Here is a 14,024-nt window from a genome sequence, read left to right as displayed (position 1 = left end):
TCTTACTTTAGTTGCGAGGCAGCTGTCCAAGTTGAGGTACAACCACCAAAATAGAATGGCGGGTAAGAAACATATCTCTCTGATTCCAAAGAAAGATATGGAGCAATTTGAGAATGATGTCAAAAAAACTAAATGGGAGGGTATAGTTAATAATAAAAACTGTGAGCAGGCCTGTGTGGATTTAATATCAACATTTAAGGCACTTTTGTCTACATACACTAAAACAGTGCTTGTAAAGCAAAGTAAAAAACAAACTTTACCCTGGTTTAATGACACCCTATGGCACTTAATGAAGACAAGAGATGCAGCACTAAAAAAATCTTTAAAATCTGGTTTGGAAACAGATCAATTGATATTTAAAAGCCTTAGAAATAAGGTCATAGGGCAGCGTCGAAAGGCAAAAGCTAATTTCTTTCTTGAGATAATTACACAAGCAAAAGGAAACTCTAAACTGTTGTGGAAAAGCATAGATTAACTCAGTGGAAAAGCTCGCCCTAACAGTACAATCTTATCCTCGTTGTCAAATTCAAAGGCTAAAGATATTTAGGGAGTCGATACTGTTTGTCTTAAAGAGTAACTAAACCCTAAAACCATTTTTTTTCAGCTGATAATCATTGTTTCTGGTTGTAAAGTAGTGTTACTGACTGATCCTGCTCAAAATCTTGACAGTTTAGTGCAAACTGTTGAAAATCTACATTTTATTTTAAAATTGTGGTATGGAGTGCCCTCTCCAGCTTGAAACCTGGTTACTACATTTGAATTTACATTACATTACATTGGAGGCGAATGACTCTTTTTCGGGGCGAATGACGTCACTAACCATTGTTGGAAATCAACATATATTTACCTCACTCGGCAGCACCATAAATGTTGGGGTCAACACACTAGGATTCACACGGAGGCACCAAATATGTTGGGGTTTAATTGGCTATCGGAAATAATTAATAATTATTATTAATAATTAATAATTATGTTAAATAATGTGACTTAATTAACATTAAATCACCTCATGGGGCACCATTTCCGTAAAGGGAAAAATAATAGCCAGTTAAAGATATCAGTCCCATAAAATACGCTAAACTATTAATTTGGAGTTTGATCAATAATTAATGACAACAACCAGAATTAACAGTAACGCCTGAAGGATTTCGGAGTTCTTGACGCAGCAAAGGTTGACTATTCATTCACTCTTGTGAACAACACAGACAGCAGGTATGATTCCAAAGAATTATATTTATTCACAAATTAGCAAAGCAAACCAAGACACACAAATTCTAACTAACTATATACAAGCTTGGTGTGTATATGTGTGTGTGTGTGTGTGAGTGTGAGAGAGAGAGAGAGAGAGAAGAGAGAAGAGAGAAGAGAGAAAGACAAAGGCAGGTGTGGTGATCAAAGAGACGTTTGGCCTACAAGCAAAATGGCTGACAGCAGAGAACTACCAAAATGGCCGAATCAAGGCTCGCTTTCGGTCGGAGGAGGTGTTTGTCTGACCGTGTGGTCCGGACAAAGACAAAGGAAAAGAAGCAGGAATTTTGAAATGCCTGTTTGGGTGTAGCTCTGCTGAAAGCCTATTTGTTAATGAGTCTGTCAGTGTGACGTGTGTTGCAAACGGTTTGGATTAGTGCAGAGATTGTTTAGTTGCATGCAAGAATCTGTTTGTGAACAGTATTAGCAAACTAAACACTTAGCTGTGGCGAAGCCAACTAATCAATGACCTAACTGCAATCTATCACAACAACAACTCAGTAAACAGCATCAAATCACGTACAACAAGTTAAACAGTCTTGCTTAGCCTGTAAAGCTGTGATAAGCTATGCCCAGTTGTTACATTACCGATCCTTGAATGGATGGAAGAAAGAGTCACTTGGTGGTGTGCTGCTGTTTAGCTGGCAGAAGAAGGCTGGGAAGGTGTGGTTTCAGCTGCAGTCTTTGTTGTGTCCTTTGTTCTGATCCGAGGAAGCCGGTCGCTCGGGGTTCTTGCAGAGTTAGATGCTGGGTGCTAACTCACTTGGTTCCTTGCTGCTGGAAAGCTAGATGGGTGCCACCTAGCTCTCTTTGTTAGAAGACAAAGAGCATGCAGAGGAAAAAGCCTTGAAATCAGTGATGACTTTACCAATTGATAAATCATCTGTGGTCCTGTGAATCCCCCCCCTTTAAAAAACATAACATGTCATAATCAGGTGACAGACAGGAATTGAGCAACTACAAACCCATCAGTATACTTCCAGCTATTTCCAAAGTTGTTGAAAAGGCAGTTGCTGAACAATTGGTAGCTCATTTAAATAAAGAAAACCTACTGCATGCTATGCAGTTTGGGTTTAGAGCAAACCACTCTACTGAAACAGCATGTTGCTACTTCCTTGAAGTCATTAAAAGCAGCCTTGATAAAGGAGGGGTGGTGGGTGCCTTATTTTTAGATCTGCGAAAGGCAATTGATACAGTTAATCATTCAGTCTTTCAAAGCTGTCATCATTTAAACTCTCAGTTGATGTATTAAATTGGATCCAGTCCTATCTACTCGGCCGCTCTCAAGTTTGTGCGGATTAATGACAAAACATCGTCTTTAAAAGCCTGTGTGTTGGGAGTACCACAGGGTTCCATCTTAGGACCACTGTTGTTTAGCGCATACATTAATGACCTTCCGTCTGTGTGTGGTGAAGTGGGGACCCTGATGTATGCGGACGATACGGTCCTGTATACTAGTGGGAAAGATCCCAAACAAGTGGCTGCTAAGTTGTCATTGGCAATGGAAAAAGTTACACAGAGGCTTCAGTATTCTCGTCTCACCCTTAATAGTGACAAAACAGTGACCATGTATTTTTCAAACAAGCAACGAAATACGTTTTTTCCAAACATTTATGTCAATGGACAAATGATAAAAAATGTTAATGAGTTCAAATATCTGGGTGTGATATTAGATCCCACTCTCACATTCAAAAACCATATCAAAAATTGAGTCAAACAGTGAAATATAACTTATCAAATTTTAGACACATCAGGAACTCATTAACAGTTGAAGCCTCTAAAACTTATTTCAATGCCATGATTTTGTCTTATTTTCATTATTGTATGTCGTGTTGGTCTCAGGCAAGTACATCTGTCTTGAAACCCATCAGGTCACTCCACAAACAAGCCCTGAAAATCTTATATAGAAAATCACGACAGTATCATCACTGTGATATACTCAACAAATATAAAATGCTTAGCTTTGATAATTTAATGTTGTATTCAGATGTCCGTTTAGTGTACAAAATAATTCATAATGCTGCTCCTCCCCCATTGAAAAACTTTGTTAAACTCCACTCTGAACACACTATCAGAGCCTCAAGATCTGTCTCAAGTGGAAATTGTAACATCCCTAAGCGTAGCTCTGCCTTTGCTCAATCCGCTTTCGCTTTTAAAACCATCAAATCATGGAACAATCTTCAACCTGAAACTTGGCACAGACTTCAACGTTTTTTCTCGTCAAGTCAAAAAATGCATCTTAAGGAATCAGACTTGTCAACATTAATCTTAAGCCTAAATGATTTTACAACTTTGTCAAAGTTATGACTCTGTTATGACATATGTTTTGTACCTGAGTGTTTGTAATGTGTGAGTGGGTGTGTGTATGCACATGTGTATAGATGATTGTTTTGTACGTTGACACTTTTTACCTTCTTATTGTCCTTACTCACCTGCCCAGGGACTACGGATGGAAAGTAGCTACTAAGCTAAATCCGGTACAAAGCATCTCTTCTCATTCTGAGACTAATGTTATTTTGTACATTGTCCCTGATACAAATAAACTTACTATTATTATTATAATTATTATTATTATTATTATTATTATTATTGGTGCAGCAATCAGCAAAGCGTTCTCTGCATCTTTTCCACACTTTGACCCCATGATCCAGCTGCTGTAGGCAGAATCTGGACTCATCACTGAACATAACATTCCTCCACATGATCAGGTTCCAGCGCACGTGTTGCCGACACCAGCACAAACAGGCCTAACGGCGAAGGGCAGTCATGGCAGGCCTCCTGGCAGCCCTATGAGACCGGAGATTGGCTGCATGCAGTCTGTTCCGGATTGTCTGGGCAGAGAGCCATCAGCCATATCGTCCTGTAAACCTTGACTGCAAATCTGCAGAAGACTGCCTGCAGTGCCTAAGTGCTGACAGGATGAGGAAACGGTCCTCTCGGGGTGCCGTCTTCTTGGGACACCCACTTCGTGGCCCATCTCTGACATCCCCCATTATATGGAACTTAATTTATTTTTTTTTATTTTATATACTTTATTAATCCCCCTGAGGGGACATTCAATTTTTTCACTCTTTTGTCATTAACACACAGGTCCAAAAGACACACACATGCACAAACAGGACCTATACATGCACAAAGTGGAGAGATGTCAGAGTGAGAAGGCTGCCTTGGTCAGGCGCTCCGAGTGGTTGGGGGGTTTGGTGCCTTGCTACCAGCCACCAGTCCACGCTCCATTGGCCTTCAGTTTACAGATGGTACTAGGGCTCGCTCCAAATAATGGCGCAACTTGGTTTCACGGAACACCAGCTTGAAGTTGCCCTATTGCAGGGGCCCTATCCAAATCAGTCAAACGTGGCATGCCAATTCTTGGAGCAGACACCAACTGACCACTGCAGCAGGGCCCATGCTCACAGGTGCTGACAATCAGACCCCCTGGTGCTGACAGTCAGGTGCCTGATTATAAGCACCTGGGGGTACCAGAAGCTCAAAACAAGAGTCAATAGCGACCGAAAAAAAAAAAAAAAGCTGTTTGGCACTGGCAGAGAGGATTTGGCAAATTTTTCATGGGCGCAACCCACATACTCAGCTCTGCTGCTCATCTTACAAATGCATGTCCCTCAAGATAAATAAACAGGCTTTCCACCAGTATAAAATTTATTGCCAAGAAGCATTGTTACAACAAAGAAATAACCCACCAAACACAAATTTCCTTACTTTTTGTGCTTAGTTTATTTGGTGAGTTCCTAAATTTTGTTCTATCTCATACATATTAAGCTGTCCATAACTGATGAACGAATTTTGCTTATGTTCTAAAAAATAATTCTTTTGTGTTACCAGCTATGTTTTTTGTGGAGCAAGTTGTTAGGCTCTGGGTAGCCTCTTAGCTAATGCCTTCATGGCGATCTTTAAAGGGCCAGTGTGTAATATTTGGCATGGTTTATTGTCAATCTGAATCTGAATCTGAATCTTCTACCCATTAATATGTTTATACAAGTGTATAATCGCTATAAAATAAAATTCGTTTGGTTTTTGTAGCCGTATAATTATGCTTTTATATATATATCTATATATATAGCAAGGGCCTTGCTTTAGGGAGGTCGCCATCTTGCGCCGCCATGTATGTATGGCAGACCGAGTGGACAATCCAGCCAGCCACAGATCGTGTTTCGCGTGTATAAATAAACCAAGACAGCGGAAGGAAGGAAGAAGGAGGAGGAAATAGAGTGTGTTAGTAGTTCGTCGATAGAGAGTAGTGAAAAGTTTTTTTAGTTATAAAGTTTGCGAATGGACCACACTTACCACGCAACAAGAGAGAATGAACCCGAACCGTCTTCTGCGAGGAAAAGGAAACTTCACTCCTTGTGATGCACTCTCTGCAGCGCTTTTCCTCCTGATGATTTATCTCCCCAACGATGGCAGCAGTAGCACCGAATCCCATTCTGTGCATTCAGCCTCTCTTCTCGCCCGCTCAGCATCAAACACATGGAGTTCCTCATCTGTATGCTCCGGCTCAAATAGGTATGGCTCTGGGTCTGTGTCCACTACAAGAAACTCTCCAAAATCGCTTTCAATGTCGTCCATTGCAGTTGCTATAGTCCGGAGATACTGCTAGGCTAAATAAACAGCTGAGCTCTGTTTACCGGCTATGCTGTCAGTCAGTGTGCAGGCTGGAGATTGGCAGAGCAGAGAGAGGAAGGGGGCCCCCACTCGGTGTGGTAAACGAGTATGTGTGCATGAAGTATGTCTGTTACGCCAGAAGAGTCAGAGTTTGGGATGGAGTCTTTTACACCCTGGGGTGTTACTGGAGTTTTTGGAGTGCTCAAATAAACTGGCCTTTTTCCCGAACGCTGGTCTCCTGCCCGTGAGGGATTCATTACAATATCGTAACATGGTTTAGATTTCTAAATAAATATTCACCTCGTCACTAGATAGACCTACTCCTGAAAAACTCGTGCGCAAGGCTTTTTTCCCCTACGAGGCCACCGTCAGTTACCCGACGGGAGGGGTGAGCGAGTGAGCCCTGCAATCTAGAATTTGACCACTGATGTCACTGTTTTCAACCCATTTTACACACTGGCCCTTTAATAACTGTAGTATCTGAAGTTCCATATGGTATTTGACGTCCTGGGTCTGATATGATCAGTTAGGGGCCCAGGTCAAGAATTGATTGGGGCCCAGGTCAAGAACTGATTAGCTAGGTTGAAAGGTTGAATTTTATCTAGAGTGTCTCTTTGTTACATGTTTCATTTTGTCTCAAAGTTCACAAAAACAACCAACCTCTATAAGCAGGGTAGTTGGAGCTGTTATTGAGAACAGTTCATATTGGCTTCAAACCCTCTCTCAGGCAATCCTAGGTGCTTGATTTGATGCTGGACTTCTTGTAATAAACCTTTCTATATACAAGCAAGACGGTTTCAGCGGAGTCTCACCTTCACATCATCGCTATTTAATAAACAACATAAACCAGCGTCATGAGGTTAAAGGGCAGGTTGTGGTGGGGTGCATTCATCCTTGTTCTCCAAGTTGTCCAGGTGAGCGATGCTTACGCTGCCATGCGACTATTGTTTGGAATTTTTTTTCGACTCCACCCATGTGGGCTGTCGCCGGGATTGAGGCGGGCACTCTCCTGTGCATCAAGACTGTCGTTAAGTTAACTTGCTGTGGTGTTCTTTTCTCTCTTCTGTTGTTGTTAACTCTCTTTATTAGTGAGTTGAATCATTCCTAATTCCATCAAACTGTTAAATAGCTCTTGAAGGCTGGGAAATACTGGGGACTGTGCAATAACTTAACTTAGTGTAATAACTTGGGTTGGGAAATATTGGGGATTGTGCAATAACTTGGTGGTGTTCTGTTTTTCACATTTTGTCTGGTTTGTGTCTTATGATTGTGTATGTTTGCCATTTCCTGTATCTTTGCTGTTTTGTGTATATTTATTGTCTGCAAGAGTCCACTCGAGTCCACAACAAATTTCCCCTAGGGGACAATAAAGTATATTCTATTCTATTCTATTCTTGAAGCAGCAGTACGACAATAACCTTGTTCTGCTAATGCTTCGTCTGTTGAGGAGGAGAAAGGAGGTAGAAGGTCGAAGAAGGGAGATAGAAGACCATGCTTTGGCGTATGGAAACCGGTGAGTGCAACGAGTCAGACTGTTCTCAGATCGTTGCCATGCGTGCTATATACATTATCGCGCCATAAGGGCAAGGAAACGAGCATGCTCAGAAAGACCGGAATGAACTTAAAGAGGAATGAGCATATACAAGTGTGAGAAATTCTTTAATGCGGAATGACAAACAGAGTAAACCACCCCCTTAAATCGGATTTAATTTTCAATCGGAATGACCGTTTACATGACCGCTTTTAATCGGAATGGCCTTTCATTCCAAATAAAAGTGGAATTAAACTGTCCATGTAAACGGGCTGACTGTGGTAAAACCTCACTGCCGGCTTTGCTTGGGTCAGCTCTTCAATTAGAACACTTGAACACTTTTAAGTGCAATCCTTTGGTATATCATTCTATGAGAATCTGGGTGCAGTGTAGGAAAAGGTTTGGCTTACATTCAATGTCAATCCAGTTTACTCCAATCATGTTTCCATTCTCAACAATAATGTGCACAACAGGGGAGTAATCAAAGTGACATATACTACATTATCAACTCTACATTCTCCCTGTCTCTCCACTACTAGATCCCAGTGGGAGGATGATTTGGTTTCCAAAATCACAGATCATAATTGGCAGTCCAGTTCTCTTTCTCAATATGCGCCAGACATGGTCTCCTAAAGTTCAGGGTCCTGCACCGCCTTCATCTTTCCAAAGAAAAGTTAGCCAAGATTTATCCAGGGACAGATCCCTTATGCAACGGGTGTAGAACAGTAACAGGATCCCTCATTCATACTTTCTAGACCTGTCCAAATCTTAATAATTATTGGACATCGATATTTAATAAATTTTCTGTGGCTTTTGCCGTCAAATTTACCCCTTCCCCACTAGTTCCAATTTTCGTAGTTCCAGAGAACATACCTCTCTAAAGACACTACACAAATGCTATTGCCTTTGCCTCCTTAATTGCTAGATGCCTTATACTTACTAAGTGGAAGCAGGAGGCATCTCCCACACATGCCCAGTGGGCTAGTGATCTTATGAGTTTTCTACACTTGGAGAAAATAAGGTGTACACTGGGTGGTTCTACAGGTAAATGTTATAGGACATGGAAACCATTTCTGACATATATGAAAACACTAAAACTGTGTGATGTTTTATAATTGATTCTTACTTAGACAACTGTGACTGATGTATAAATATATTTGCATGATTGTGTGTGTGTACCTATGTTTACATTTTGACTTATGTTGCTATCTGATAATATATACAACCTTTTTTTTTCCATTGCCAATGGGGGTGGGGGGATGGGGCATGGGGGTATAAAAACGGACAACATACAATTATTTTGGTATTCCACTCTGGACTTTTAAATCTTTTTATGTTGTTGAAATCAAGGAAAATAAAATTAAAAATAATAATATTAACAATCCATACTGTCAAAATTTCACCCGACAACTGTTAAATAAAATCCCCAATGTGGTCAGTTTCAGCAGTAAATGGGCTCTGGTAGGCTGGATGTCATAAAGTCCTGTTCTGCAGAGAAGTCTGCTGGTTGCCAATGACACTCAATCAGAGCATCATACAGTTCCTCACTGAGCTCCATGAACTTTTTGTTAGCCTCCACCACATCCAGCTCCGGACTGGGATCTGCAACACAGAGACAGTTGATAACAAAGTGTTTCGCAGACATAACAAAAAAACTGGAAAAATACACAAGCACATAAGATACATGAACAAAAGAAATATATACACACACACACATATATATATATATATACAGTACAGGCCAAAAGTTTGGACACACCTTCTCATTCAATGCGTTTTCTATATTTTCATGACTATTTACATTGTAGATTCTCACTGAAGGCATCAAAACTATGAATGAACACGTGGAGTTATGTACTTAACAAAAAAAGGTGAAATAACTGAAAACATGTTTTATATTCTAGTTTCTTCAAAATAGCCACCCTTTGCTCTGATTATTGCTTTGCACACTCTTGGCATTCTCTCCATGACCTTCAAGAGGTAGTCACCTGAAATGGTTTCCACTTCACAGGTGTGCCTTATCAGGGTTAATTAGTGGAATTTCTTGCTTTATCAATGGGGTTGGGACCATCAGTTGTGTTGTGCACAAGTCAGGTTAATACACAGCCGACAGCCCTATTGGACAACTGTTAAAATTCATATTATGGCAAGAACCAATCAGCTAACTCAAGAAAAACGAGTGGCCATCATTACTTTAAGAAATGAAGGTCAGTCAGTCCGGAAAATTGCAAAAACTTTAAATGTGTCCCCAAGTGGAGTCGCAAAAACCATCAAGCGCTACAATGAAACTGGCACACATGAGGACCGCCCCAGGAAAGGAAGACCAAGAGTCACCTCTGCTTCTGAGGATAAGTTCATCCGAGTCACCAGCCTCAGAAATTGCAAGTTAACAGCAGCTCAGATCAGAGACCAGATGAATGCCACACAGAGTTCTAGCAGCAGACCCATCTCTAGAACAACTGTTAAGAGGAGACTGCGCGAATCAGGCCTTCATGGTCAAATAGCTGCTAGGAAACCACTGCTAAGGAGAGGCAACAAGCAGAAGAGATTTGTTTGGGCCAAGAAACACAAGGAATGGACATCAGACCAGTGGAAATCTGTGATTTGGTCTGATGAGTCCAAATTTGAGATCTTTGGTTCCAACCACCGTGTCTTTGTGAGACGCAGAAAAGGTGAACGGATGGATTCCACATGCCTGGTTCCCACTGTGAAGCATGGAGGAGGAGGTGTGATGGTGTGGGGGTGTTTTGCTGGTGACACTGTTGGGGATTTATTCAAAATTGAAGGCACACTGAACCAGCATGGCTACCACAGCATCCTGCAGCGACATGCCATCCCATCCGCTTTGCGTTTAGTTGGACGATCATTTATTTTTCAACAGGACAATGACCCCAAACACACCTCCAGGCTGTGTACGGGCTATTTGACCAAGAAGGAGAGTGATGGAGTGCTGCGGCAGATGACCTGGCCTCCACAGTCACCGGACCTGAACCCAATCAAGATGGTTTGGGGTGAGCTGGACCGCAGAGTGAAGGCAAAGGGGCCAACAAGTGCTAAACACCTCTGGGAACTCCTTCAAGACTGTTGGAAAACCATTTCAGGTGACTACCTCTTGAAGGTCATGGAGAGAATGCCAAGAGTGTGCAAAGCAGTAATCAGAGCAAAGGGTGGCTATTTTGAAGAAACTAGAATATAAAACATGTTTTCAGTTATTTCACCTTTTTTAGTTAAGTACATAACTCCACATGTGTTCATTCATAGTTTTGATGCCTTCAGTGAGAATCTACAATGTAAATAGTCATGAAAATAAAGAAAACGCATTGAATGAGAAGGTGTGTCCAAACTTTTGGCCTGTACTGTATATATATATATATATATATATATATATATATATATATATATATATATATATATATATAAAACATGTTTTCAGTTATTTCACCGTTTTTTGTTAAGTACATAACTCCACATGTGTTCATTCATAGTTTTGATGCCTTCAGTGAGAATCTACAATGTATATATATATATATATATATATATATATATATATATATATATATATACACAGTACAGGCCAAAAGTTTGGACACACCTTCTCATTCAATGCGTTTTCTTTATTTTCATGACTATTTACATTGTAGATTCTCACTGAAGGCATCAAAACTATGAATGAACACATGTGGAGTTATGTACTTAACAAAAAAGGTGAAATAACTGAAAACATGTTTTATATTCTAGTTTCTTCAAAATAGCCACCCTTTGCTCCGATTACTGCTTTGCACACTCTTGGCATTCTCTCCATGAGCTTCAAGAGGTAGTCACCTGAAATGGTTTTCCAACAGTCTTGAAGGAGTTCCCAGAGGTGTTTAGCACTTGTTGGCCCCTTTGCCTTCACTCTGCGGTCCAGCTCACCCCAAACCATCTCCATTGGGTTCAGGTCCGGTGACTGTGGAGGCCAGGTCATCTGCCGCAGCACTCCATCACTCTCCTTCTTGGTCAAATAGCCCTTACACAGCCTGGAGGTGTGTTTGGGGTCATTGTCCTGTTGAAAAATAAATGATCGTCCAACTAAACGCACAGCGGATGGGATGGCATGTCGCTGCAGGATGCTGTGGTAGCCATGCTGGTTCAGTGTGCCTTCAATTTTGAATAAATCCCCAACAGTGTCACCAGCAAAACACCCCCACACCATCACACCTCCTCCTCCATGCTTCACAGTGGGAACCAGGCATGTGGAATCCATCCGTTCACCTTTTCTGCGTCTCACAAAGACACGGTGGTTGGAACCAAAGATCTCAAATTTGGACTCATCAGACCAAAGCACAGATTTCCACTGGTCTAATGTCCATTCCTTGTGTTTCTTGGCCCAAACAAATCTCTTCTGCTTGTTGCCTCTCCTTAGCAGTGGTTTCCTAGCAGCTATTTGACCATGAAGGCCTGATTCGCGCAGTCTCCTCTTGACAGTTGTTCTAGAGATGGGTCTGCTGCTAGAACTCTGTGTGGCATTCATCTGGTCTCTGATCTGAGCTGCTGTTAACTTGCGATTTCTGAGGCTGGTGACTCGGATGAACTTATCCTCAGAAGCAGAGGTGACTCTTGGTCTTCCTTTCCTGGCTCGGTCCTCATGTGTGCCAGTTTCGTTGTAGCGCTTGATGGTTTTTGCGACTCCACTTGGGGACACATTTAAAGTTTTTGCAATTTTCCGGACTGACTGACCTTCATTTCTTACAGTAATGATGGCCACTCGTTTTTCTTTAGTTAGCTGATTGGTTGGTTGTATGTGTGTGTGTGTGTGTGTGTGTGTGTGTGTGTGTGTGTGTGTAAAACTGAACATTTCAGAGTGGCCTTTTATTGTGGCCAGCCTAAGGCACACCTGTGCAATATTCATGCTGTCTAATCAGCATCTTGATATGCCACACCTGTCAGGTGGGATGGATTATCTCGGCAAAGGAGAAGCGCTCACTAACACAGATTTAGACAGATTTGTGATCTGTGAGGAAATGGTCTTTTGTGTGTATAGAAAATGTTCTAGATCTTTGAGTTCAGCTCATGAAAAATGGGAGCAAAAACAAAAGTGTTGCGTTTATATTTTTGTTTATATATATATATATATATATGTATATGTATGACAAAGAACGAGCCGCTGTGCAGCTACAGACTCTTGTTTATTCAGTAGCACAGCACACTCCCTGAGCCAAAGAATGCGTGCCGTTCCACGACGACCATTAACTGCCAGTGAGCCAGGTAGCTGATTTGGCCAGGGAGACTAAGAAGTATGTTAGCGATGGTTACTTTGCTTGTGTTTATATGATTGTAACATTTAAACAGGTTTATTCATGTATGTATTTGACTGAGAGAGCTAAGAGAGCTTGTGGAACAGCACTTACTTGCCAGTCTGTACAACAAAATGACTCTAATGCCAGATAATCTTATGGTTGTAGTAACACAGTAATAATAAAGGAAGGAAAGGGGGTCATCAAGCCATGATTTCAGTCCTGCCCAAAAAATCCTGGACAGAGAAACGGTGAAAATCAGTTTGTCTAACTCCGCAGTAAAGCTCCCAGTCTTTTCGCACAACAGGCATTTTCGAACATGTTGAACGTGTTTAGATAGAAATCACGGATTTTGATTTACCCGGACTTTAAGCCTTTATCCTTTGACATAAATCCTATATTTCAGGGTTTTATGCTGTATTGGCTTTGAATGACATCAGTTATTAAATGCCATTTCTCTCATTGCCAAATAGAAAACTGTACTACATAAAGAACTACAGTCAAATGTACTGCTTAACATAAGCTTCTTTATACCTTTGAGATTTACAGTGACAAATTTGAAGATATCACCTTGGGACTAAACAGACGCAACAATCAAATCTAATTGATATATAAGTCAGTAATGAAAATAACAATTTGCAGACCCTAATCCCAATACCAACCTTCAAGTCCATCATCCTGTACAGCTTCACTTTCCTAGAGAGAAAAAACATGTTAACATGATTCATATCTGTTAACAATGACTAACTGACAGCTGTCAACACTGGCTGTTTAACAGAGAGAGAGCTTACCTGTGGTGGGGGATGCTGTGTGTAATCATACTGCTGATAGCTGTAGCCATAGCCTCCTGCAGTCTGATCGTAGCCCCAGGAGGAGTAATACCCAGGATAGGCCTGCTGCTGGTACTGATTGTACTGGTCGTAGCTGTGTCTATACGCTGAGTTGGACTGCCACGATCTGTGCTCTGATGGCTGCTGCTGCCTGTTCCTTAAACTCCAGAGGGAACAACAGACACCCTGCTGAACTTAACCAATCATTTGGCACAAATACATGGGCTTACTGAAAATGAGTGAAGACTTTCTTACTACCGTAAGAAACCTCGGAGTAACATTTGATCAAGATTTGTCTTTTAATTCTCATTTAAAGCAAACCTCACGGACTGCATTTTTTCATCTGCGTAATATTGCGAAAATTAGGCCTATCCTGACCCGAAAAGATGCAGAAAAATTGGTCCACGCTTTTGTTACCTCAAGGCTGGATTATTGTAACTCTCTATTATCAGGTAGCTCTAGTAAGTCCTTAAAAACTCTCCAGCTAATTCAGAATGCAGCAGCACGTGTACTAACAGGAACTAA

General features: G+C 41.2%; 1 protein-coding gene across 4 annotated transcripts in view; it reads right to left on the bottom strand.

Moving 5' to 3' along the window:
• Positions 1 to 1,572: 1,572 nt before the first annotated feature.
• LOC125904287 (tRNA selenocysteine 1-associated protein 1-like) overlaps positions 1,573 to 14,024 on the bottom strand; it is a 34,478-nt gene continuing 22,026 nt past the window's right edge. For all 4 annotated transcript variants that reach the window (XM_049601621.1, XM_049601622.1, XM_049601619.1 and 1 more), the window contains exons 7-9: positions 13,461 to 13,662; positions 13,332 to 13,365; positions 1,573 to 8,998 (exon numbers count right to left, since the gene is read on the bottom strand). In XM_049601621.1, coding sequence (XP_049457578.1) covers positions 8,838 to 8,998; positions 13,332 to 13,365; positions 13,461 to 13,662 — 397 coding nt within the window. In that variant the 3' untranslated portion in view covers positions 1,573 to 8,837. The remainder of the gene's footprint in view (positions 8,999 to 13,331; positions 13,366 to 13,460; positions 13,663 to 14,024) is intronic.

Source organism: Epinephelus fuscoguttatus, linkage group LG17 (assembly GCF_011397635.1).
Source record: "Epinephelus fuscoguttatus linkage group LG17, E.fuscoguttatus.final_Chr_v1".
Taxonomy (NCBI): Eukaryota; Metazoa; Chordata; class Actinopteri; order Perciformes; family Serranidae; genus Epinephelus; species Epinephelus fuscoguttatus.
This window is presented reverse-complemented; position numbering and strand designations above follow the sequence as displayed.